The sequence below is a fragment of the Muntiacus reevesi genome, chromosome 2, assembly GCF_963930625.1.
Source record: "Muntiacus reevesi chromosome 2, mMunRee1.1, whole genome shotgun sequence".
In the NCBI taxonomy this organism is placed as follows: domain Eukaryota; kingdom Metazoa; phylum Chordata; class Mammalia; order Artiodactyla; family Cervidae; genus Muntiacus; species Muntiacus reevesi.
This window is the reverse complement of record NC_089250.1, coordinates 267,218,081-267,243,987: the sequence shown is the minus strand read 5'-3', so window position 1 is coordinate 267,243,987 and position 25,907 is coordinate 267,218,081. Positions and strand designations below refer to the sequence as shown.

General features: G+C 57.1%; 1 protein-coding gene across 1 annotated transcript; it reads left to right on the top strand.

Moving 5' to 3' along the window:
* The first annotated feature begins 5,475 nt into the window (after positions 1-5,475).
* Positions 5,476-25,056, top strand: LMTK3 (lemur tyrosine kinase 3). The gene is made up of 15 exons (XM_065920699.1): positions 5,476-5,595; positions 6,496-6,629; positions 6,894-7,044; positions 7,536-7,612; positions 8,085-8,203; positions 11,335-11,422; positions 12,002-12,150; positions 12,504-12,588; positions 12,697-12,818; positions 12,957-13,106; positions 13,798-16,298; positions 19,239-19,648; positions 21,132-21,267; positions 21,428-21,565; positions 24,866-25,056. Exons 1-15 carry the CDS (start codon positions 5,520-5,522, stop codon positions 24,880-24,882), a joined length of 4,353 nt encoding a protein of 1,450 aa, XP_065776771.1. The 5' UTR covers positions 5,476-5,519; the 3' UTR covers positions 24,883-25,056.
* Positions 25,057-25,907: the final 851 nt, after the last annotated feature.

Here is a 25,907-nt window from a genome sequence, read left to right as displayed (position 1 = left end):
GGATTGTGCTCAGAATATGGGAGGAACTTGAAGGAGGCCAGCATGGCCAGAGCCACTGAATAGGGGGTAGAGATCCAGAGAATCCAGGGTCAGAGCCTGTCCCTCCCCAGCTAAGAGCTCTTGCACTGCTGTTTATTGACTGATAAATCCAAATTCCTCACCAGGCTTGGCCCCTGTAGCCAGCCCCTGCTCACCTGTCTCTCTCTCCAGTTTACTCATTACTCATGCCCCCATTTCCTGCTCATTCCTGGTCCATTCCAGCAGGACCTTGGGAGCCATGGTGCAGACTTCACTTTTACTCTCAGCGAGATGGGAGCCACAGAAAGTCTCCAAGGAGGAGTGAATGGATCTGATTCAACTTTCAACAGGATTGCCATAAAAATAATAATGGACATTTACTGAGCACGTCCTACTAGCCAGGGAACGTGAGAAGTTTCTGCAAGCAATGTTGACAGAAAGCCCTTGTCTAGATGGCTAAGCCACCCTCGTGGGCCTTCTAGATACTTCCCTTCCTCTCAGCCCACACCATCCCCAAGACTGAAACAGTCTCCCAACAAAACATAGGCTGAAGCAAATGTTTTTTTTTCCCGAAGCAATTTTTCAACAACTTTATGGAGACAGAATTCACATACTGTACGATTCAGCCATTTAAACTATACAGTTCAGGCAATTCCCTGGCAGTCCAGTGGTTAGAACTCCATGCTCTCATATTGCCAAGGCCCCAGGTTCAATCCCTGGTGGGGAAAGTAAGATCCCACAAGTCATGCAGTGTGGCCAAAATTTTTTTGAATTAAAAAAATAAATAAATTGTACAGCTCAGTGGATTTTAGTATGTTAATCACATTGTGTAACTATCACCACAATCAGATTTAGAATATTTTATCACTCAAAGAAACTCCTTAGGCACACCTCCAACCCAGCCCCAGGCAACCACTAATCTACTTGGTCTGATTTGTCTATCCTGGATAATTCCTGTAAATGGAATTCTACAGTATGTGGCTATTTGTATTATCTGACTTCTTTCACTCAGCATAATATTTTCAATGTTCATCCACGTTGTAGCATCTGTCAACTAATTCAATCCTTTTGGAGGCTGAATAATATTCCACTGTATGACGGTAGCCTGTTTTGTGTACCCATTCACCAACTGATGGACATTTGGGTTGCTCCCACATTTTGCTTGTTATGAACAAGGCTGCTATGACCATTCTCATGCAAATCTTTGTGGGGACATGCGTTTCCATTTCTCCGGGAAGACACCTAAGAGTGGAATTCCTGACCCATATGGTAATTCTGTGTTTAACTATTTGAGGAAATGCCAGACTGTTTAAGTGCCCACAATCCTCCCACCAGCAGTGTATGACGGTTTTGATTTCTCCACATCCTTGTTTGTTGCTGTTTTTTGTTTTTTTTTTAATATTTATTTATTTGGCTGCACTGGGTCTTAGTTGTGGCATGTGGAATCTAGTTCCCTGAACAGGGATCGAACCCAGGCCCCCTGCATGGCCAGTGCAGAATTTCAGCCACTGGACCACCATGGAAGTCCCTCTCCACATCTTTGTTGACGCTTGTTACTGTCTTGAAGTGAGTTGCTCCTCTCTGCCTCCACCGCCAGTAGCCATCTCTCACCTGGACTTTGAAGTCACCTCCTCCCTGTGTCCCAGGTTCCACCCTCAGTCTCTCCCCACACCACAGCCAGAGAGAGCCTGTCAGCACCAGGGTCAGAGCCTGTCCCTCCCAGCTAAGAGCTCTTGCACTGCTGTTTATTGACTGGTAAATCCAAATTGCTCACCGGGCTTGTCCCCTGTAGCCAGCCCCTGCTCACCCGTCTCTCTCTCTCCAGTTTACTCATTACTCATGCCCCCATTTCCTGCTCATTCAGATCCAGCCACATCAGCCTCTTATTCACGTCTTGAGGCCCCAAGGGCTGCCCAGCCTCAGACCCACTCCCAGCGCTCTTCTCTCTGTCCAAGTACTCTTCGCATGCTCTCCTCCAGCCTCTTTCCTTCCCCTCGCAGATCTGGGCTTTACTGTGACCTTTCCAAAAAAGCCTCCTTGGACTCCTCCGCCAACCTAACAACTCCTCTCTCCCATGCTCTTCCTTATTGCATTTAGCACTGATACAAGTCGCATGACTATTTGTAAGACAGCTTGCCCAATGGCAGCCTCCACTTTAGGAAGGGTCCCATGAGGGTGGTTGAGCATCAGTGCCTGGCCTGCTATGTTGCTGTTGTTAGTTGCTAAGTCATATCCGACTCTTTGTGACCCCATGGACTGTAGCCCACCAGGTTCCTCTCTCCATGGGATTTTCCAGGCAAGAGTACTGGAGAGGGTTGCCATTTTCTTCTCCAGTCCCTCCCTGACCCAGGGACTGAACTCACGTCTCCTGCATTGGCAGGAAGATTCTTTAGCCAGGGGCCATCTGGGAATCCCCCTTGTTTCTTTTACTGTGACCCATAATGGTGTGTGTGGGGGGGTGGGGGTGAATATATATCTATGTCTATAGCCTCCTGTCAGAAAATAAAAATTTCATACATGGATATTTCCCCTGCAAGTTCTATATTATTCTGTTTTATTTTTCAAAAACTGGCCTCAGCCAGAAAGCTTGATGTCAGCCCTTGGTAATGGCTCACTGTTCATAGTTTGAAAAACTCTAGCAGACCTTCTATAAGCCCCTCTGACACACATCCACCGCCCCCCACCCCGCCCCCATCAAAAGCAGGAAATTGGTTTGACTGGTTACATGCTGCACCCGCAAATTCTGGCATAGGTCCTGGCTGAGCAGTGTGGGTTTAATGAACGTTGAGTGAATAAATAAGTTAAATGAGTGAATAACTAAGAGCAAGCCAGGGCCAGAGTTAGGACTGCAGTCCTGCCTGTACTCTCCCTAGGACTCAAGAATTCTGACCACCTCGTTTGCAAAGATCCAGGCAGCGGAGCCCGGGCTCCTACTACTTCACCCATCCTCTGCTTCTTCCAGGGTTGGGGGTTGCCAGGAGGGGAGAAAACATTAAGCTGAGCTTCCCTTCTGGAGGAACCAAAACTCCATTTCCCATAAGCCTCAGGGATGGGACTACACTTCCCATAAGCCTCTGCTCCCGCCAGAGTCTATGCCCTTCAGCCACAGGGGCAGATAATTGCATCTTTCCTCATCCCCCAACCCCCAATTCCGTACTCTCTACCTGCATATGGTCAGTCCACCCTGCAGCGGTGGTCCCGGCACCCCCTCCTTCCCACCCCTCCTGGTGTGATGAACCTGCCTCAGTTTCTCCAATGAGCGCCTCCTTTCAAGAGGGCTCAATGAACCCCTCTCCCTGCTCTTCCCCTGGGGTTGCCGGCCCCAATTGCGCTGGCTACGTTTGCGACCCGCGGGTCCTGGACACCTGCTGGGGAACGGGGGCAGGGGCGGGCCGTGCTGGGGATGGGGTGTCTGGGCCGCCTCCGCGGTGTGCAGTGAGGCTGCGCCTGCGATGCGCAGCTCCGGCCCAGCCTCAGCGGAGAGGGACGCAACGCAGGGGCTCAGGGACTACAGAGAAGTCCGCGCGCAGGGTGGGCGCCCGTGCTTCCGGTGTGTCTGCAGCTCGGGGTGCTGTGCGGGGGCGGGGGCGGGGGCGTGTGACCCCGAGACGGCGGCGGCCTGGCACGTGATGTGTGCGTCCTTGTCTGTTTTGTCTGCGTCCCTAAGGGACCAGGTTCCAGTCCCCACTCAGCCACTTCCCGGCTGTGTGCCTTGGGGCAGATGTCTGCACCTCGCTGTGCCTGGTTTCCTCATCTGAACGATGGGAATGGTAAAAGAATGTGTCTCGGAGGGCAGTTGTCAGGATTTAAAAGCAATATGTGTGAAGCGCTGAGAACAATGCCTGGCGCGCAGTTAATGCTCCTAAGAATAAATAAATTAAATAAACTATGATCATGTATCTTCTGTATGAGGCAAGCACCTCTGGTTGTGTAAAGGTTGCACAAACTTATAGAAATGTGGGTATCTGTGAGGCGTGTGTCTGTGTGTGTCTTTGTATGTGTTCTGTTTGCGTGTATTTGTGTATGTAATGTGTGACTACACTGGGGTAATGTGTTTTTGTAACCTTGTGTGAAATTTGTATACATTTGTGATGTGTGTGTCCACGTGTGTTAAGGTATGTGATGTATCTTTGTGTATCTGTGTGTTCAGTGTGTATGCCTGTGTTGTCTATGCGTGTTTCTGTACGTATAATGTGCGTGGCTGTGTGTATGTGTATTTGATGTGTAATGTATTTGTGTGTGTGTATTTCTGGACATGATTTGTGTAGCTTTGTATATTTTTTGTAGTGTACATCTATACCCATGGGTGAGTTGTGCTTGTATATGTGTAATCTGTATGTGTGACTTGTGTCTCTATATTCATGTGAGTAAAATGTGTCTGTGTGAGAGATGTGTGTATCCTTGTGTGTTGTGTATTTGTGTGTATTCGCATATGTGATATGCATGTCTCTCCTTGTATCTGCTGTGTATCTGTGTACATTTGCGCACCGGGATACTTGTGTCTGTGCTAGTGTGTATCCTGTGTGTGTCTCCGTGCATGTCTGTGTATTTGTGTGATGTGTGTGTCTGTGGGTCTCCTTTGTTGCCTGTTTGTTCGTGGAATATCTGTGTTCGTGACTTTGTGCCTTGGTGTGTCACCATGGTGTCTGCGTGGATCTCTGTGGTGTGCGTGTCTGTGGAGTTGGGGCTTTACTTTGTCTGTGGCATGTGTGGGTCTTTGTGATGCGCTGACGCTCCTGCGTGGCCGGGTGCATCTGTGCCGGGGGCCGGCCTGCCTGTGCGTGCTTAATGCAGCCCATCATCCCTGCGTCTTTGTGTGTGACGTGTACGTGTCCCCGTCTGCCGAGCGCTGTCCACCTTTGTATGTGCTGTGCTTGTCTGCGAGGGTCTCTGCGACGTGGGTCAGCCATGTGTGGGCTGCGTGTGCCTGTCGGACATCTGCATCTTGGCGCGGAGCACACGTGTCCGTGCCGGTGGCATGTCACAGCAGCGTCCGGGCCAGGCACGGTGGGCCCTGGGTCCCCCCACACGAGGGTCTGCTGGTCCCTGTCTGTCCCTCCCCCTCCCCTCCCTCCTGGCAGCCAATGCTACTGGGGAGCCAGTTGCTATGACGACGCTCCATCCTCCCTCCATCCTCCCTCCTCCCACCCTTCCTCTGACAGGCTCTCTGCTCCCCCAATCCTGGCTGCCCTCGGGGGCGGGGCCCTCATTCTCCCCCCCCTTCTACCCTCTCCCCCCCCCCACCCCAGCAACCCCGGCTCCCCGGCTCCTCTCCTCTGTCTGTCTCTCCATCCCTTCATCTGTCTGTCCCTTCAGAGAGGGGGAGGGGGGTCCCTGAGCCTGTAAGCAGCCCCTCCCTCCCCCTGTCCTGAGCCTCCTGCCCCTCTCCTGGGCCGGGGGGAGGCCAGGGTCGCGCGGGTCCCCATGGCTGGGGGCTGAGGGCCCGCCCCCCCCTCCTCCCCAGCCGCCACCACCTCCACCTCCCTGCCATCCTCGACAAGATGCCTGCCCCCGGCGCCCTCATCTTCCTCGCGGCCGTCTCCGCCTCCGGCTGCCTGGCGTCCCCGGCCCACCCCGGTGAGTCTGTCGGGCCATCCGGCTGTCCAGTGGCCCCTACCCCCACCCTGGCCTGCCCCGGGGTCTGTCTGCGGGGCTCCGGCTCCGTCACCTGTGTGGCGTCTTCCCGCAGCGAGCCAGGGCCTGGGGAGGCGCAGGAATGGTGCCTCTGTCAGCAGGGCCTGTGGGAGGAAGGCTGGGGGCTGGGTGGGGAGGGGGTCCGTTCGGGCAACATGTGTGTGTGCAGACGCGCGCGCGCGTGTGTGTGTGCAGGTGTATGCAGGAAGCCGGGGAAGGTCAGGGCCTCTGGGAGAATTGGGGACAGAGAGGAGGAATACTATTTCTAAAGGGACACAGCCTTGGAGGCTGTCTCCGGCTTTGGGGGAGTCCCAAGGCTTGCGGAGCTCCCGACTCTGGACCTGGGGCTGGGGACAGAGGACATGTGTGTGCTCCAAGCGTCCATAAAAGTGACAGGCCTCAACCCCCGTAACTAGGATCCAGCACGGGGCGAGCACCTTCTCCCAGCCTGCAGCTGGGGGCTCATCCTCTTCTTCAAATAGGGGGTAAGAAGGCTGTCGTGGGAGCGTATTTTAAATTCTGAGTGCTCCAGGCTCCACTGTTACTCCTCCTCCCTCAGTCCTCACTGAAATTCATCCAAGCCTGAGGGTGAGGTGATGGGGTGGGGGTGGGGGGTCCCAGTTTGGGGCGAGAGGAGGGACCCCACCCCCAACTCACCACTTGAGAAGGCCCCCAAACTACAACTCCCACAATGCCCCGAGCCACCCGGCTCCTCTGCCAAGGGGGCCCCTGGGTTCAGAGCATCATGGGAGCTGTAGTCAAGACTAATTGGACGGGGAGGGGCAAGGAATCCGGGAACCAGGGGCGTGAAGACGTGAGCCCAGCCCAGCCCTGTCCCCACAGACGGATTCGCCCTGGGCCGGGCGCCTCTGGCTCCTCCCTATGCCGTGGTCCTCATCTCCTGCTCTGGCCTCCTGGCCTTCATCTTCCTCCTCCTCACCTGTCTGTGCTGCAAACGGGGCGATGTCGGCTTCAAGGTGAGGTGCAGGAGGGAATTTAAGGTGGGGAGGAACACTCCAGGAAGGCCTTTCCTCCGCTACCCACCACCCCCACAACCGGGGGAGCCGGGCAGTGAGTCTGAGAGCCCTTCAGGCCTGAAGTGACAGCAAGATCCAACTCTGGATGGGAATTGGACTGAGATTGGAGGACAGTTGGGAGAAAGGTGGGGATAATATTGATGAGAAGGACCATGGCGTGTCTCAGCCCTGTGTTCTCCCACCCCTCACCCCTCCTGGCCCCAGGAGTTTGAGAACCCTGAAGGGGAGGATTGCTCCGGGGAGTACACGCCCCCCGCCGAGGAGACTTCCTCCTCGCAGTCACTGCCTGATGTCTACATTCTCCCCCTGGCTGAGGTCTCGCTGCCAATGCCTGCCCCGCAGCCATCACACTCAGGTATGGCCCTGCACCTTGACTGGGATCCCGTGGCCCCACAATTCAGGGTGGGAGAAGCTGACAGCCCTCCCTCAGGGAATCAAAGGGAAAGGCAGAAGTGGGAGCCTTGAAATCTTGGAAGCAGTCTGAAGCAACTCCAGGACCATTTTGGTAGAAGCTGTTGCTTAACCCCAAACCAGATTTGGGGATTCTTGTGGAGCAATCCATGGTGAGGTCAGCCTAGATCTTAATGTCAGAGGCAGGGCCAATGGCCGGCTGAAGTCAAGTCATAGGATCTTGGGACAACAAAGGGAAGAACGGATTGGATACTAGTAACTTGTGGGCAGCCAATGAGGAGACTGAGATCTCTTCATGGAATGTTGGGGCAGCCAATGAAAAGAGATTTGTTTTGTCTGCTTTGACCCTGGTCCCCTCTGAGTTAGGGGATGCTGGTGGCACTTGGGAGGGGAGAGAGGCTCAGGTGCCTCCCCTTTTACTGCTCCCCACGCCAGACATGACCACCCCCCTGGGCCTTAGCCGCCAGCACCTCAGCTACCTACAGGAGATTGGGAGTGGCTGGTTTGGGAAGGTAAGTAAGTGGGGCTGGGGGTGGGAGGTCGGGGCTCTACACAATCCAGCGCGACTCTCCTGTTCTGTGTCCATCGCCCCTGCTCCCACCACTTCTCATCTGCCCCCTGCCTCCTCCCCCTGCCCCCTCGGCCCACCCATTGCCCTCTGTTCACCTCTCACCAGCTCCCACCCACCCCATCCCCCCCATCTGTCAGTCAGCGCCTCCCTCCTCACTTCATTGACCACTCCGCCTCGCCATCCGGCTCTCCACGCGTCCGTCTGTCCATCCTTCCACCTGTCCCTGCGTCCATCGGACTCTGGGCCTGTGAGTCTCCCACCCCGCATCTGGTGGGGATAGGAGGGTGGTGGGAGTTGAAAGAAGAGGCTGGAAAGGAGAGGGAATTTGGGAGCCATACAGTGGGGTGGAAGGCACTCCCTGGGATGGGGCTGGGGAATCTGCAGGCACTGAATCCTGGGTCCTCCTTGAGCAGGTGATCCTGGGAGAGATTTTCTCCGACTACACCCCAGCCCAGGTGGTGGTGAAGGAACTCCGAGCCAGTGCAGGGCCCCTGGAGCAGCGCAAGTTCATCTCGGAAGCACAGCCCTACAGGTATGGGGACCTCTGGGTAGACATGGAGCCCTGAAGGCCCGAATATCTGAGTCTGTGCCTCATGGCGGTAATGTTTGGGAGCAGGAGGAGTACAGTGTGGGGTCAACTCTGGATTCAAATCCTAGATGTACCTTTTCCTGACTGTGCCAATCAATCTAGATCATTTCCCTCCCTGAGCCTCGGGGTCTTCCTCGGGCCAGAGACAGGGACAGGAAGGCAGTGTGATGCAGGCGAGGGAAAAGCTCAGCACAAAAGCTGAGCTGGAAATCTGTTTTTCTCCACTCTGAACCTCAGTATCTTCATCTAGAAAGTGAGTCCAGGAAGTCTGAGCAGCCTCATGTAGAGGGCAGCTGAGAGGATGCAAAATGGGCCTTTGCCTGGCACAGGGTCCAGGATGGTGGTTCCTTCTCCGGGCCCCTGCCTGTGGGTTAAGAAGGGCAGAATCAGAATCACAGACCAGGGTTCTGAATGCACTAAATGGCCACTGTCCCCCCACGCCTGTCCCCACTGAACTGGGAGGTCTGGGAAGACAGGACACTGTCCCTCTCCTGTCTGGTCTTCACTCTAAGAGCTTCTAGATCAGGGTTAATTAAACCTCTGCTCATATATGCCCTGTGGGGTACTGAGTGCCCGGGCATGGAGAAGGTGTGTATATGGGCACCTCTTAACAGACGGCTGTAAAAGTGAGTTTTGCCCTGAGACTTTATGAACCTTTTCCTCTGAAGACTCCCGTGGTTTCCTGTGACTCGCAGGACAAAATCCTAACCGTCCCTACAGCCCACAAGCCCTGTTCACTGACTCTCCCACAGACCAGCCTCAGTGCAACTGTCCTTGCTGTTCCCTCTGTCTGGAATATTGCTCCTGGCTTACCCACCCCCAGTTTCTGATGGTGGGATCCCTTTTCCTCCCTGGGTCTCAGATCAGAAAGGCCTTCCTTTATATATACACACACGCTTAAGAAGGGCCCTGGGATGCTCCATCATATCAGCTTGTGTCTTTTCTTCATCACACACATCTTAATGTGTCATTATTTCATCCATGTACCCATTGACTTGCCCCCCCCTCTCTCTCTCAACCCATGCTGGCAAGCACCAGCCACATATGGCTATTTAAATTCATCTTAAATACAATGCAGTCAAATTCAAGATGTCTTTCTCAGCTACCCTTGCCACATTTCAAGAGCTCAGGAGCCACATATGGCCAGTGGTTCCCACATTAGACATCTCAGATGGAGAACATTCCCACCTTCTCAGAAAGCTCAGGTGGAGAATGCAGGACTATACTGGCAGCTCAGTGTACATCTTGTCACCCAGCTACAGGCTGGCCCTCGGTAGACGTTTGCTGGATGAGCCATAGACCTGAGAGCAAATCCCAGCTCTGGCACTGTTACCAGCTGTGTGACCCTGGGCAAGTCACTTTACCTCTTTGAGCCTCCCTTTTCCCCTGAATCCAATGGGAAACATCATCCTGCCTAGCAAGGTTGTTAGGAGGATTTGATAACAGAAGGGGCCAGCCTTGGCTCAGATTAGTAGGTATGCAATGGGTCCAAGCTTCCTTCTACATCTGCCATCCTAAATCTCCCCATGATGGGAGCTCCAATCATTTTTCTTCAAGCCCCAGCACATGCCGGTGCTTTAGGGAAGCTTTATTTCGTTAGTCGTCTCCCAAGCAGGAGGAGAAGCCACTATCCACAACCACCCCCCCAACCCCTCTCCTCCCAGGCCCTAGTGTTCTACCCTCCTCGAGCCAGGTTCTGGGCTGCAAGCCCTGGATGTGTTAATCTTTCCATAGACCCTCAGGTCATGTATCAGGGTAAAATCCTTCATTCCACACGATTTTATTGAGCACCTACTAGTCTAGGCACAGGGGACCTGTCCACACACACAAAAAGCCCCAAATCCTTGTCCTGTAAAGCTCGCCACCTAGTGGAGGGGACACACAATAAATGAGCCAGTGAAGAAAATAAATTTTATCAGGAAAATATCACAGACTGACAAGTGCCTTGAGGCAATAAGGCAGGATGTGATGGAGATGGAGGAGCTCTGGGATGGGAACTGTAGGAAAGGCAGGCTTGACTAGGATGAATCAGTTTCACAAAGCACTGTGGGAAGCGTGTTCCAGGCAGAGGGAACAGCAGGAACAAAGGCAGTGAGGCAGGAGAAGGCAGTCGAAATGCAGGACAAGATGAGAATCAGACAGTATGGTAGAATACATCAGTATTAATAGTGAGGATCTTTCACTTCGTGCCAGCTCCTCTCTCATCCTATTAAATTTCTTGCCACAACTTTATGAGGGGATTACTATGAATATCCCCATTTTACATTTGAGGGAGAGGCCAAGCGACTTCTGTGAGGTTACACGCCTGGGAAAGGTGGAGATAGCATTCAGAAACCTGCTCCCCCAACCTGACTCATAGGTACAGTGAGAGGATAAAGGAGGGGCATCCCTAAGTGTTGAGGGAAGGGCAGTGATATCTCTTGAGGAAAGGATGTTGACACTAGGGGACGAGAAGGACTTTGATGAGAGTGGAGTGTTCTCCACAGAGAGAGGTATATAAGGCTTGAAGCCTAAGCAGGCACCTGTGAGTCTAGGGAGAAGTACACAGGGGTGAAGAGTGATGCTGGGAAAGGCAGAGGGGCAGGAAAGACTGAGGGGTGAGCCAGGCTCTGTCCCAGGGCAACTGGGGAGCCATGGAGGGTCGTGAACAGGTGGACATCAGGGACAGGCTGAAAGGGAGAGACTGGAGGCAGGGAGGCTGGGAGGAGCCTGGGAAGAGAGTCCAGGAGGTGAGGTGGAGGCTTGAGCTGGGGCTGTGGGAGGGGAGGGGAAAGAATCAGGGGGCAGGAAGAAAGGTTGAGGGGGTGGTGAGCCACAAGGAGGGGCAAGGAGGTGCCTGAGGGTCTGGCTTGGAGACTGGGAGACAGTGGGATGGACCTGAGATGGGGATATGGGGAAGGAGTGTGTGTGTCTGTGTGTGTGTGTTGGGGGGTGTTAACTCTGAAGTAAGGAAACTGAGACCCAAGAAGCTGAAGCAACAGTTTGGTTTTGCCAGGACGATGGGGTGGGACACAAGGCTGGGGTCGGATGGAAGGGGCTGTTTCCTGACCCAGGCAACCCCCACCCCCACGCAGGAGCCTGCAACACCCCAATGTCCTCCAGTGCCTGGGCGTCTGCGTGGAGACATTGCCCTTTCTGCTGATTATGGAGTTTTGTCAACTGGTGAGGGTCTGGGGGATCGTGGGGCAGGGGGAGGGAGTGGGGCAGAGTGAGGAGCTGGACCCGGTGGGGGCTCAGGGCCATTCGCAATGACATCATCATAGCGACACCTGTGACAAAATTGCATCTCTTAGATGAGCCCTCAGCCCCCAGGCTTCCCTTGTAGCTCAGTTGGTAAAGAATCTGCCTGCAATGCAGGAGACCAGGATTCCTTTCCTGGGTTGGGAAGATCCCCTGGAGAAGGAAATGGCAATCCACTCCAGTATTCTTGCCTGGAGAATCCCATGTTCAGAAGAGCCTGGCAGGATAGAGGAGCCTAGCAGGCTACAGTCCATGGGGTCGCGAGAGTCAACACGACTTAGCGACTAAACAGGAAAACAAGGACCCCAGGTGGCACGCCGTGACTAGCACATGAGGAGGGTGGGTTCTGTTACTATGTGTTTCTCAGCAGCAGGGGAAACTTAAGCCCAGAAGGGCTGCCAATGAGTGCAGCGGCCGCCCCATCCTTGCCTCATGTTGGCTGGATATGTCGATGCTTGGGAGGGGGCGGTGAGACTGACCCCTCCCTGCCCTTTCTCCCAGGGGGACCTGAAGCGTTACCTCCGGGCCCAGCGGCCCCCCGAGGGCCTGTCCCCTGAGCTGCCCCCTCGAGATCTGCGGACACTGCAGAGGATGGGCCTGGAGATCGCCCGCGGGCTCGCACATCTCCACTCTCACAACTACGTGCACAGGTGGCAGCCCGGAAGCCACCGGGCAGAATTGGGACGAGGGGGCAGGGCGAGGGGCTTAAGGAGGGAAGGAGGCTTGAGGGGGGTGGGGTGGACACAAAACGGGGGAAGACCCAGGCGCGGGGGGGCGGGGTCAGGAGCGGGGGGCGGAGTCAGGAAGGGGCGGGGTTAGTGAGGGAGGCGGGGTCACAGAAGGGAGGGCGGTGTCGGGGAGTGGGAGGAGTCAAGGCAGGAGAGGAGGAGTGAGAAAATGAAGACCCACTAGTGCGGGGAAACTGGGCGCACTCTTTTTAAGTAGCGGGTCGGGCTTCCCCAAAGCTGCACGCTTCTTATCTGGCCCCCTCGCCCGCCCCCAGCGACCTGGCCCTGCGCAACTGCCTGCTGACCTCCGACCTCACCGTGCGCATCGGAGACTACGGGCTGGCCCACAGCAACTACAAGGTGGGGGCTGCCCTCCATCACGACGCGGAAGGGGACAAGTTGGGGTGGGGGGGTGCCCCGACCCGCCTGACAGCGCCCCGACCTGCCTCCCCCCCCCCCCCCCGCCAGGAGGACTACTACCTGACCCCCGAGCGCCTGTGGATCCCGTTGCGCTGGGCAGCGCCCGAGCTCCTTGGTGAGCTGCACGGGACCTTCATGGTGGTGGACCAGAGCCGCGAGAGCAACATCTGGTGAGGGGGTGGGGGGCACAGAGGGCAAGGAAGGCGGAAGTGTCACAGGTTCTACAGATGGGGAAACTGAGGCCCGGGGAGGGGGGCGGCTCCCTGGAGGGTCAGGGCGGGGCTCTGACCTCTCTCTTCTCCCTTCAGGTCCCTTGGGGTGACTCTATGGGAGCTGTTTGAATTTGGGGCTCAGCCTTACCGCCACCTGTCAGACGAGGAAGTCCTGGCCTTCGTCGTCCGGCAGCAGCACGTCAAGCTGGCCCGGCCGAGGCTCAAGCTGCCCTATGCGGACTACTGGTGAGGGCCGGGCCTGACCCCTGACCCCTGACCTTCCACCTCCTAGCCCGGGATGATCCCAGAATCCTCCACTTCATTTCACACTCTCCCCTGCACACTCGCACCACGTGCTGCCAGCCCTAAACTGGAGTGGGGACGTCCCAACCCCTTCTGCCAACATCTGCTTGCTACTTGGAGGAAGGGAAACTGAAGCATGGAGTGACACAGCTGGTCTCCAAATCTAGTTTCTCTGACCCTAGAAGACCTCTGCTGCTTGCCTGTCTCTGATTCCAAAACTTGTAACCCAAACAGAAGGCCACCTTAACTGTCATTTAACTATCATTTCCCTACTGTGCCTTGCTGTCCTCTCTTCTTCTAGGTCTCTGTTCCCCCTCTCTCTGAGTCTCTGTCCCTCTCTCTCTGGTTTCTGTCTTCCACCTTGGTCTTTTTTTTTTTTTTCTCTCTCTCTCTTTTGGCTGCAGGGCAGGGCATGTGGGATCTTGGTTCTCTGACCAGGGATCGAACCTGTGCTCTCTGTAGTAGAAGCACAGAATCTTTAACCATTGTTCCACCAGGGAATCCCCCTCTCTCGGTCTTGACTCTCGCCTCCCTGGCTGTCTACCCACCTGGTCTCTGCCTCCCCTGGGGACCGACCCCCCCCCCCCCAGCTGGGACTCTGCCTGCTCACTCTTGCCTCCTCCCTCTCCCCCAGGTACGACATCCTGCAGTCATGCTGGCGGCCCCCTGCCCAACGCCCCTCAGCCTCTGATCTCCAGCTGCAGCTCACCTACCTGCTCTCTGAGCGGCCCCCGAGGCCCCCACCGCCACCACCCCCGCCCCGAGATGGTCCCTTCCCCTGGCCCTGGCCCCCTCAACACAGCGCCCCCCGCCCGGGGACCCTTTCCTCTCCGTTCCCCCTTTTAGATGGCTTCCCTGGGGCTGACCCTGACGACGTGCTCACGGTCACCGAGAGTAGCGGTGGCCTCAACCTTGAGTGCCTGTGGGAGAAGGCACGGCGGGGGGCCGGTCGGGGCGGGGGGGCACCCACCTGGCAGCCGGCATCCGCGCCCCCGGCCCCCCATGCCAACCCCTCCAACCCTTTCTATGAGGCGCTGTCCACGCCCAGCGTGCTGCCGGTCATCAGTGCCCGCAGCCCCTCCGTGAGCAGCGAATACTACATCCGTCTTGAGGAGCACGGCTCCCCACCGGAGCCCCTCTTCCCCAATGACTGGGACCCCCTAGACCCAGGAGTGCCTGCCCCCCAGGCCCCCCAGGCTCCCTCCGAGGTCCCTCAGCTGGTGTCCGAGACCTGGGCCTCCCCACTCTTCCCGGCGGCCCGGCCCTTCCCGGCCCAGTCCTCCACATCCGGCGGTTTCCTCCTCAGTGGCTGGGACCCCGAGGGCCGGGGCGCCGGGGAGACCCTGGCAGGAGACCCTGCCGAGGTGCTGGGGGAGCGGGGGGCCGCCCCGTGGGCCGAAGAGGAAGAGGAGGAGGAGGAGGGCAGCTCCCCGGGGGAAGACAGCAGCAGCCTTGGTGGGGGCCCCAGTCGCCGGGGTCCCCTACCTTGCCCCCTGTGCAGCCGCGAGGGGGCCTGCTCCTGCCTGCCCCTGGAGCGGGGGGATGCCGTTGCAGGCTGGGGGGGCCACCCTGCTCTTGGCTGCCCCCATCCCCCAGAGGACGACTCATCCTTGCGGGCCGAGCGGGGCTCCCTGGCCGACTTGCCCCTGAACCCCCCCGCCTCGGCCCCCCCCGAGTTTCTGGACCCCCTCATGGGGGCGGCGGCGCCCCAGTACCCCGGGCGGGGGCCACCTCCCGCTCCCCCCCCCCCGCCGCCACCTCCCCGGGCCCCCGCGGACCCAGCCGTGTCCCCCGACCCCTCCTCGGCCGTGGCCAGTCCCGGCTCAGGCCTGTCGTCTCCGGGCCCCAAGCCGGGGGACAGCGGCTACGAGACCGAGACCCCTTTTTCCCCCGAGGGAGCCTTCCCCGGCGGGGGGGCAGCAGAGGAGGAAGGGGTCCCTCGACCACGGGCTCCCCCCGAGCCCCCCGACCCGGGAGCGCCCCGGCCGCCCCCAGACCCGGGTCCCCTCCCGCTCCTGGGGGCCCGGGAGAAGCCGACCTTCGTAGTTCAAGTGAGCACCGAGCAGCTGCTGATGTCCCTGAGGGAGGACGTGACAAGGAACCTCCTGGGAGAGAAGGGGCCCCGGAAGACGGGGAGAGGTCCCGGGAATCGAGAGAAAGCCCCAGGCCCGAGCTGGGACCCCCCAGTCCCGGAAAGCGGGAAGCAAGCCCCAAGCCCGAACGAGGGCCTGAGCCTCCCGGTAAACGGGGTGACAGTGCTGGAGAACGGGGGACCGAGAGCCCTGGGCGCCGACGAGAAGGTGGCAGAGAATGGGGACCCCGGGTCCCCAGAGAGAGAAGAGCAAGTGCTGGCGAATGGGGAGCTGCCACCCCCAAGGAGAGAGGAGACAGTGCTGGAGAATGGGGTCCCAGGGCCCCCAGAGAGAGAAGAGCGAGTGCTGGTGAATGGAGGACTGACACCCCCAAAGATCGATGCGGGGTCAGAGAATGGGGGCCTGAGACTCCCCAGGAACCCGGAGAGGCTGCCAGAGACTGGGCCTTGGAGAGCCCCAGGGCCCTGGGAGAAGATGCCCGAGAGTGGGGCTCCAGCCCCCACGAACGGGGAGCCAGCCCCAGAGACCTCACTGGAGAAAGCCCCAGTACCCGGCGCGGTGGTCTTGGCCCTGAACGGCGGGGAGACAGCCCCTGGCCCCGCTGGCCCAGCCCCCAGGAGCGGGGCGCCGGAACCCGGGACCGAGAGGAGAGCCCCCGAGACTGGGGGGGCACTGAGAGCCCCCGGGGCTGGGAGGCTGGACCTCGGGAGTGGGGGCCAAGCCCCAGTGGGCACGGGGATGGCCCCCGGCGGCGGCCCCGGAAGCGGCGCGGACGCAAAGGCCGGATGGGCCGACAGCACGAGGCCACAGCCGCCCCTGCCGCCGCTGGAAGTGCAGCCGAGGAGACCGGAGCCAGCGCCCCTGAGAGTCAGGCCGGAGGCGGCCTCCGAGGGAGAGCCCGGGGCCCCAGACAGCAGGGCCGGCGGAGACACGGCACCCAGCGGAGACGGGGACCCCCCCAAGCCCGAGAGGAAGGGCCCCGAGATGCCACGACTGTTCTTGGACTTGGGACCCCCTCAGGGGAACAGCGAGCAGATCAAAGGTGAGCAGGCTGCCGGGAGCATGGAAGCGCGGTTGGGGGCCGAGGCCCAGCTCTTTCCAAGAGGTAGGGTGAGGTTGAGAAGCTCAGCCTCCCGGGTAGCAGGCAGGTCAGACCGCTAACGAGGGCAAACCCTGGAGTCATACTAGGACTTCCCTGGTGGCTCAGACGGTAAAGCGTCTGTCTACAATGAGGGAGACCCAGGTTTGATCCCTAGATCAGGAAGATCCCCTGGAGAAGGAAATGGCAACCCACTCCAGTATTCTTACCTGGAAAATCCCATGGACGGAGGAGCCTTGTAGGCTGCAGTCCATGGGGAGTCATACTACCTGGTCTCAAACCCTGGCTCCGCCCCTCTCTAGCTCTGTGACCTTGGACAAACTCCACGCCTCAGCTTCCTCATCTGCCAAAAGCAGAAGACAAGGATAGCACCCATCTGCGAGAGTTACATGAGTTAGGACTTCCAAAGCCTTTGACCCAGTGCCTGGCACTTCTAAGCACCAGCCGTTATATCACAATTCATGTCAACCAGGGATGGCAAACTCAGATGCTGAGGGGGGAAGGGCGACAGATAATATAAGGGAATGAATGAATGAATGAATGAACAAGAGCTGGGAGATGTGGGGTGGGAACTGGGAAAGAAATGCAGCCATTTATAAGCTTCATTCGGGAATGCCCACCCGGTATTGCCAGATCTGCTGCTTTCCCCCTTTAAGCCAAAGTTCTGGGTGTTTTAATGGTGGAAACGAATTCAAACGAAGCCTCTCTGTGGGCTGGGCTGCCAGTGCATGTTCTCTTAAACTTTCCACCAAGCTGAAGTACCTCATCAGTGTGCCAGGCCTCCCAGGTGCCGGGCTCTGAGCTGTCCAGGGCTGGGACCCAGGGAGCCTCAGACCCTGCCCTGCCCCCCGTGGTACTGGTGGCCTGAGCGCCTAGGAGAAATGCCTTTTCTTGAAACTTGAGTTTTGACAGGAACACAGTGGCTGTTTTGTCACAGAGAAGGGATAGTGTAAGAGAAGATAAATGGAGAGTAAAGATAAATGGCCCCTGTTTAGATGTGGACATAGGAATAGTTAGGACTCCAAGCTTCCACTGCTGGGGGCATAGGTTCGATCCCTGGTCAGGGAACTAAGATTCCTGCATGCAATGTGGTGCAGCAAAAAAAAAAAAAAAAGAGAGAGAGAGAGATTAGGGACTGTGGTTCCACTCAAATCACCTGGAGGCCTGATTTCCTTAAATACTGGTATGAAAGTTATACTGGTATGATCCGGCCAGTTTCATATTGGCAACCTCACAGCCACACTTGAGGGAAGGGTTATCATCTCTGTGTGCCAGAAGAGCCTGAGATTCAAGAGGGAAAGATCACGAAGGGGACTGGGCACAGAACCTTCCTTCCTCAAACCCATGGTATTAGAATACTACCCTTTCCTCAAGGTTGTTGTGGAGAGTTTGCAACCAGCTGTGTCAGAAAAGACCCTGGGCCACATGAAAATGACAGAAGATGAGCAACTTAGATGCCTCAGAGGATCTGGGGTCGGGGTAGGGGATTGGTGTTTGGTGAGAAGAGACTGGGAATAGTCTTAAAAACAACAACAACAGTGAACTTCTACTCATCTTTCATGAGCCCACTCAAATTTCCCCTTCCCGGGGAAGCCTTCCTGATTTCTAAAGACTGTTACCCTGTACTTCCTCTGGGTATTTAAGCCCCTGATAGCTCCCTCTATAAAGCTCCATCCCACCCCATCACCTTGAGATGAGTGGTCAAGGAAGGCTTCAATGAAGAGGCAACTTATGAGCAGATATGAAGGAAGTGAACCAGGTGGACATCTGGGAAAAGGATGTTTCAGGCAGAGGACACTGAGACGGGTACTAAGTTGGCATGTTCAGAGAATAACAAAAGGCTGGTGAAGCTGGAGTAGAGTGAATGAGGGGTGCAGAGTGACTCAGTCCACATCCACCTTTCTCCTTGCCCTGCCCTGATCCTCTTCTCATTCCCACCATCGCCCTGCACAGGGCCTGCACAGTTCACTTATGCAGTAATGGAGGGATGGGTGGCCCCTGTCCATTTACCAGTGAGGAAACGGAGGCTCAGAGAGGGGGACCTGCTTGCCTGGGGACACACAGCAAGAGAGCAGGGTAGGCTTGGGATTTAAAGTGAGGTTTCCTCCTCCAGGGACCTAAAGTCCTTTCTCTTAGCAGACTAAGATTAAAGAGTCGTAGGGCAGAGAAAGGACCTGGAGATGGTTAGACACCCCAATTTTCTGGCCATGCAGGGCCAAAAAGGGAAAGAAAGTACCTTGGTCAACATTGTACAGCAGGGAACATTCATTCATTAATCCCACAAATATTGACCGAGTACTTCTGTATACTTGGGGCTTGGGAATGCAGCCAGAGCGAGCAGGACTCAGTCTGTTCTGTGGCAAGGCAAACATTAATCACAGTGCCGCAGAATTAGAGTTCTGTACTGAGATCAACTGCTCGGAAGGAGAGGTGCTTGGTACTACGCGGTGCAGAGCGGGTAGCCTGGCCTGACCTCCTGGGAGATCCCCGAAGGCTTTAAAAGTCCAGACAAGAGCTGGATGTTGCATAGGACTTGAGTTCTGTAAGGAATTTCCAGGCAGAGGGAACAGCCTATGCAAAGGCTCAGAGGTGGGAGGAATGGGGGGTGGCCCATGTGGCTGGATGGAGGTCAAGCCAGAAGGAGGGGGCAACAGAGCCAGGAGAGGTCAGCAGAGCCTGGGCACTGGGGAGACATGGGGAAGGTTAAGCACTGGATTGGGGGAAGATCGCTCCCCTTCTGCTGGGAGAACCCCAGTGCAACCTTTTGGTTCACAAGGGTGGAAACAGATTGTGCCTCAGATTACCTGAGGACACAGAGCTAGGTGGGAGGGCACGCCTCAGTTTCCCTGAGAACTGGAGCTCACCGAGTCTCTCCCCTCGCAGCCAAGCTCTCGCGACTCTCGCTGGCGCTGCCGCCGCTCACGCTCACGCCATTCCCGGGGCCGGGCCCGCGGCGGCCCCCGTGGGAGGGCGCGGACGCCGGGGCGGCTGGCGGGGAGGCCGGCGGGGCGGGAGCGCCGGGGCCGTCGGAGGAGGACGGGGAGGACGAGGACGAGGAGGAGGACGAGGAGGCGGCGGCAGCGGGCGCGGCGGCGGGGCCGCGGGGCCCCGGGAGAGCACGGGCAGCCCCGGTGCCCGTCGTGGTGAGCAGCGCCGACGCGGACGCGGCCCGCCCGTTGCGGGGACTGCTCAAGTCTCCACGCGGGGCCGACGAACCCGAGGACAGCGAGCTGGAGAGGAAACGCAAGATGGTCTCCTTCCACGGGGACGTGACCGTCTACCTCTTCGACCAGGTGAGCTGCGGCTGCGGGCCCGGGACCCCCCGGGGTGGCTTCTGCGAAGGGGCGGGGCCTGGATGAAGACTGCGTCTAGGTTGGGGCGGGGCCTGCAGGGTGAGGACGGGGCGCGGAAGAAACTGGCTAGGGAATGGCCGAGACTTGGAGGACCTGATGAGACCTTGAGTGTGGGGGCGGGGCCTGGAGGAAGGCCACGCCTCGGGCTGGGCGGGGCTTGCGGGCTGAGGGTGGAGGCTGGCTAGGGGTATAGGGCGGCATAGGGCGGGGTCGGGGGGGTAGGGCCCAGTCCAGAGCAGAGGCGGGGCCTGGGTAGGTGTGGGAGCTGGAGGGCTAGGGAGAGGCCTGGAGAAGAGAAGGGACCCGGAAGAAAAGCGTGGTACCTGCTAGTCAGAGGCTAAGGAGAAAGTGGACGGCTTCCCTGGTGGCTCAGTGGTAAAGAATCCGCCTGCCAATTCAGGAGACTCGGATTCAATCCCTGGGCCGGGAAGATCCCTTGGAGAAGGAAATGGCAACCCACTCCAGTATCCTTGCCTGAGAAATCCCATGGACAGAGGAACCGGGTGGCCTACGGTCCTTGGGGTCGCAAAAGCGTCGGACCTGACTTAGCGACTAAACAACAACAAAAGACAAAGTGAGAATTAGGGCATGGTCTGCAAGTGGAGGTGGAACCTAGTGAAGTTCGGGGCGGGGTTTTTTCACCAGCGCTCTAAGGATGTGGAGCCTGAAGGGCGGGCTCAGAATGGAAGGGATCTTATCCCCTAGGTGCGGGGCACGGAGAAGCTGCAGGTAGGGCTTAGAGATGCTGCTGGTAGTGTTAAGATGCTAAGTGCAGTAAGTGGGTTCAGGGATGGGACAGAACTAATGAAATGGAGATTGAGGATTGTGTTAAAAGTAACTAGCCTGAGTTTACTGTTGAAGAGAAAATGGTGCTTGTGGACTGGGGTGGGGCATACTAAGGTCCTGAGATGAGTGAGAACAGGGTCAAGAGCTGAGGCATAAGGCACTGAAACCAAGGGACGAGGCTTGGAGGGCTGGAGCGGGGCCACTTCAGAGGGCCGCTTAGGGGCCCACAGGAGCTTCCGGAGGTGCTCACAGTGGGTTAGGGGTTTGGAAGACCATAGGGCCAGGTAGTTCTGCGGCCAGGACTTGGACGCCTGCAGCCGAGATCTAGGACATGGGTAAGGTCTTGGATCGGGGCGGGACTTACAGAGATAGTCTTGGCTTAGGGGCTTCCGTGGAGGGAGCGCGTTAAGGAGCTCAGAGGCAGTTCCTGCGGTGGACTGTGTAGCTGTGGTCGAGGGAAGAGCCTCAGGCTGGGGTGAGGTTAAAGCTAGCCTGCGGCTTCAAGTAGGGGATCTTCAGAGAGAGAGAATGTGAATTGAGATGCCTGAAGCCCCAGAAATGTCAGCGGGGTTTGTTGCTTGTTGGGATGCAGTAAGTGACAAATTCATCCCCCTCCTTTCCTCTCCTGCCCTCACAGGAGACGCCAACCAACGAGCTGAGTGTCCAGGGCCCCCCCGAGGGGGACACGGACCCGTCCACGCCCCCAGCGCCCCCGACGCCTCCCCACCCCGCCACCCCCGGAGATGGGTTTCCCAGCAACGACAGCGGCTTTGGTGAGGGGCGGGGCGGGGCAGGGTTGGGGGCGGGGCCTGTGGCACAGCAGTGGTGGGCGGGGCCTGTCGAGGGGCGGGGTCGGAGGGCAGAAGCTGATATTGCAGGACTGAAGGAGTGACTGGGGCTGACTGCCTCCTGTCCTCTTCTCACCCACGCTAGGAGGCAGTTTCGAGTGGGCGGAGGATTTCCCCCTCCTCCCCCCGCCAGGCCCCCCCCTGTGCTTCTCCCGCTTCTCCGTCTCGCCTGCGCTGGAGACCCCGGGACCCCCCGCCCGGGCCCCCGACGCCCGGCCCGCAGGTACGGTGCTTCAGATCCTCGGCCCTGCCTCACCTCTGCCAATCTCTCTCTGTCCCCATCTCTCTGCATTTGCCTGCCTCTCTCCCAGTCTCTTTCTTCCCTCTCTCTCTGACTGTTCACCAGTGAAACCCCGCCCACCCAACTTTGGAATCGGCTCAGACCAAAAGTTGTCTTATCAGATGGGCTTAGGGAGTCACGCCCTTGTCTGAACCTCAGTTTCCCTTCTGTAAGGATCCCCTCTTAGTCTTGTCCATGGTTTTTTTTTTTCCGCTGCGCTGCAAGTGGGATCTTAACTCCCCAACCAGGGATGGAACCTGCGCCTCCTGCAGTGGAAGTGCAGAGCCTTAACCACTGGATCACCGGGGAAGTGCCAGATTATTTCTTTCTTGTTCTTTTTTCTTTTTTTCTTACCCATCTTTGGGCTCAGATTCCTGTCTGGTACTTGCATGATTCTGTTCCCCTCTCCATTTTTTTTTTTTGTTGTTGTTTTTTTTTTTTCCCCTCTCCGTTTGAGGGGTACAGGTTGTCAGAGGCAGACAAGGAGACAGAGCAAGTCAGGAGACTCAAAGCTAGTTGGTAGGAACAAGAGCAGAGAGGCCAGGGCCAGGGATTCCCATAGCGATAACACCAAGCACTCACATAGACCCTAGAGTTTGCTTGCAACGTCTTAACCCATTTAATCCTGCCTATGATCCCATAGGATAGATTCTAGTCTCATCCCCATTTTGCAGAAGAGACAACTGAGGTTAAGTACGGAGGCATGAGGAGCCAGGGTACAAACCTAGCTGAGCCCATGCCTTCTCCAGCAGTCAGCGTTTGTCAGGTTCCTTTCTTGAGTTTTACTTATGTCATATTGCTAATCCTCACCCACCTTGGGGGAACGTCCTGGGCCAGGCAGGTGGAGGTGTTCCCAGAGGACAGAGCTAAATAGGTGGAAGGGGCAACTGGCTCTTTTCAGGGAGGGTTCCATGCCTGGCTCCGCTACAGTGGGCCTGAGTTCAAGTATTGGCCCTGCCACTTCTTGGCTGGGCCACCTAGGGTGAGTCGCTTTCTCTTTCTGTCCCTCAGTTTCTGTAGAATGAGGAGGCTAACAGGATCTAACTCATAAGATTGTTAAAGGGATTAAATGGCTTAATCCTCCCCTTGCATGCAGCAGTGGTCTTTAACTGGTAGCTGTTACTGCGTTTAATTAAGTAGATGCTTACTGAGCATCAGCTATGCAGGCACTGGGTGAGGGGGATGTTCCATGCTGGGCAAGATCAGTGAGCCCCCCCTCCATCCCACCCCACAGTCCCATGGTGAATGAACAAGTGCAAAACTCAGGGTCTCTGAGAAAGGAGATGCCAAGAGGAAAGGATTTTGTGTCCTTGGTGATGGAAGGGCCCTTTAACCAGGGACTTGTGGGGTTGGTTGTTGTTAACTAGGTGAAGGGGAAGGGGACAGTGTTCTGGCCGATGGAACAGCTTGCCAAGGGCCTGAGGCAGGAGGGAGCTTGGCTGGTTCATGGAACAGAAGGGAAGCAGTGTGTCTGGGGGTTACTTGGAGAGTGGGGCAGATGGAAGTGGGTGGGGGGAGGTGAGAGAGAGCAAGACGGACCTTGTGGGCTTGAAGGTGGGCTGAGGGGAGGGGGCTTTGTCCTGGGGGCCCTAGGAAGCCATGGGAGGACTGTGAGCATGGGAGGAGCAGCTTCAGTCCCAGAGGTAGAAAGACTTCTCCCGGGCCTTGTGGAGGCGAAGGGAGGCAGGGAGGCTGGGGAGGAGGCCAGGGTGAGTGTCCAGGAGGGAGAGAAGACATGCAGAGTCAAAGGCAGGAGGAACCGGCTTCAGGCTGACTCCTCACTTGGCAGCATCCTCAGATTTCACCCCCGAATGTCACTTCCTTCCAGAGGTCCTCTCGGAGGCCCCCACAAGGACAGGGTAAGATGAGTTCCAGGGCATGGGGACACCGGCCAAGTGGTGAGTCAGGGCTGACGCTGGCAGAGCCGGCAGTCCGGGATGACTTCACTTTTATTCACCGGGAGACAAGAGGGAGGGCCGGCCAGGTCATGCAAAACCCCAAATCCGTTTACTCAGTCCTTAGACTTTCCCACTGCAGCTGGGCTGCTGCTGAACTGGTTTCTAGAGACTATGGCTGGGATGGGGGGCTAGGCAGAGCCCCCTTCTGCCTCAGACCCCTGTGCTCGGCCTGGCTCTGTCCACATCACACATATTCCCTGGGTGCTAAGTGATGCTACGAATCCCAGAGCTTTCCTACTCCTTGAAAAAAAACACGAGGGTCATGATCCTCATTTAAAGAGAGGGAAACCACAATTTCCCTGCAGTCCAGTGGTTAGGACTCCACGCTTCCACTGCAGGGGGACCTGGGTTCAATTCCTGGTCAGGGAACTAAGCTCCCATGAACTAGGCAGTGCGGCCTAAAAGTAAGTAAAATAAAACAAAGAGGAGGGAAACTGAGGTTCAGGGACTGGGAGTGAGGGTGATGACTCAGGTGAGAAGTATGAGGTGTAGTGGGAGGATGTCTGGCATGTAGCCCTCATCAACAGTCTTCACCCCATGGGCCTCGGTTTTCCGGATCTGTCGAATGGGTGAGGGGCTCTCCTTTCATGAGAGGGGTCGTGGTTGGAAACTCTGGCAGAAGTCTTTGTGCAGGGCCTCTACTGGACGCTGAGAATGCAGCAGTGACCAAATGCAGTCCCATCCTCTCAGGTCTTCCATTCTACAGGGGCAAGCAGACCAGAAGCTAGCTCTTTGACAATGACTGAGATTATCCCAGAGGAGAGACATGAAGGAACATAACTATAGTTCAGAGACTTCCCTGCTGATTAGGACTCAGCGCTTTTTCTGCTGAGGGTCTGGGTTTCATCATTGGTCAGGGAACTAAGATCCCGGAAGTCATGCCGCATGACAGAAAAAAACAAAAACAGAACAAAACAATCAGGGGTGAGGAACGACTGCTTGACTGAGAACAGCCGGAGAAGGCCCCTGAAGAGGGGGCACGTGGGTGGAGGCCTGAGTTCTATGGGAAGGGCTTAAGGGTGTGCCAGGTGGTGGGGACAGCCAGTGCAAAGGCCCTGGGGTAGGACTGTGCTTGGAGGAACAGCAAGGAAGGAGACCAGTGTGGCTGGAGCAGATTGAGTTGGGTGGGGGGGGGAGTAAATGAAGACAGAAAAGAGACAGAGCAGACAGACCATGGGGGTTTGTGGGCCACAATGAGAACTTGGCTTTTTACTCTGATGAGCCAGAAGCCATGAGCCTTTCTGCCTAGTAATCCCATTTCTTCCTCTTCTTCCTCCATCCTCAGGCCCCGTGGAGAACTGACTCCCCAAAGACCTGACCCCCCTGCACCCCCAGAAGAGGGGCTGAGAGTAGAATCCTCTGTGGACGACGGAGCCACTGCCACCACCACAGACACCGCCTCCGGGGAGGCCCCCGAGACTGGGCCCTCCCCCTCCCCCACCATGTGCCAAACGGGAGGCCCTGGCCCCCCACCCCCTAGCCCCCCGGACGGCTCCCCTGAGCCCCCTGACCCCCTTGGTGCCAAATGAGGCAGGAAACCCCTTGCCCCTCCCTGGAGAGCCGCCTTTCTTGGAACTGAACTGAACTCTTTCGGGCCTGGAGCCCCTCTGCACAGCAGAGGCCCCTCCTTACCCCCTCCCAGCCCCAGACAGGGGCCGCAGGCTTCGGGGACCTGGACCCCCCCCATCTCGCGTCTCCCCTTCTCCACTCTGGCCTGGCCCCTGGAGGGGCCTCTGGTTCAAACCTTCGCGTGGCATTTTCACATTATTTAAAAAAGACAAAAACAACTTTTTGGAGGAACGTGGGGCATGTGTGTGTTTCAGGAGGCAGAGGGGAGGCTGTCCAGGAGATGTGTCCATTCTCACAGCCCCATTTGACAGATGGGAACTCCGAGGCTCAGGAACGCAGAAATGCCTGTGGGGCAGAGACCCTGGGCTTCCAACTTCTCTGGATCTCAGCTCTGTGTCTGGTGTGGGCATCAGTGACTTCTACTGCAGTCTCAACTTAGAATTCAAGAGGGGACCAGGAGTCAGTGAGGGTTCGGGAGTGGAGCAGAGTCAGGTTTCTGCAGGGTGGCCTGTGATGGTGGCCAGATATCCTGGGGCCACTGCCGCTGACGGAGGTGCTCAGAAACAACCTGCCAGCACCCACACTGAACCGTGGCCACGTCGCACACACCTCAGAACGGCACTGCCTGTCCCATCTAGCTCCCTGCCCACGGTGACTGTGCCTCAGTTTACCCCTTTCTCCATGTGACCACCTACCTCCCTGACATTCTCTTGCCTTCACCTTAATCAAAATTCTTCACTGAAATTTTGTTTTGTTCC

Bases quoted from the DNA above. Each gene is read 5' to 3' on its own strand.
- LMTK3 (XM_065920699.1), top strand. From the start codon at position 5,520: ATGCCTGCCCCCGGCGCCCTCATCTTCCTCGCGGCCGTCTCCGCCTCC. The intron at 11,423-12,001 runs GTGAGGGTCTGG...CCTTTCTCCCAG, and splicing joins TTATGGAGTTTTGTCAACTG to GGGGACCTGAAGCGTTACCT. The intron at 12,589-12,696 runs GTGGGGGCTGCC...CCCCCCCGCCAG, and splicing joins TGGCCCACAGCAACTACAAG to GAGGACTACTACCTGACCCC.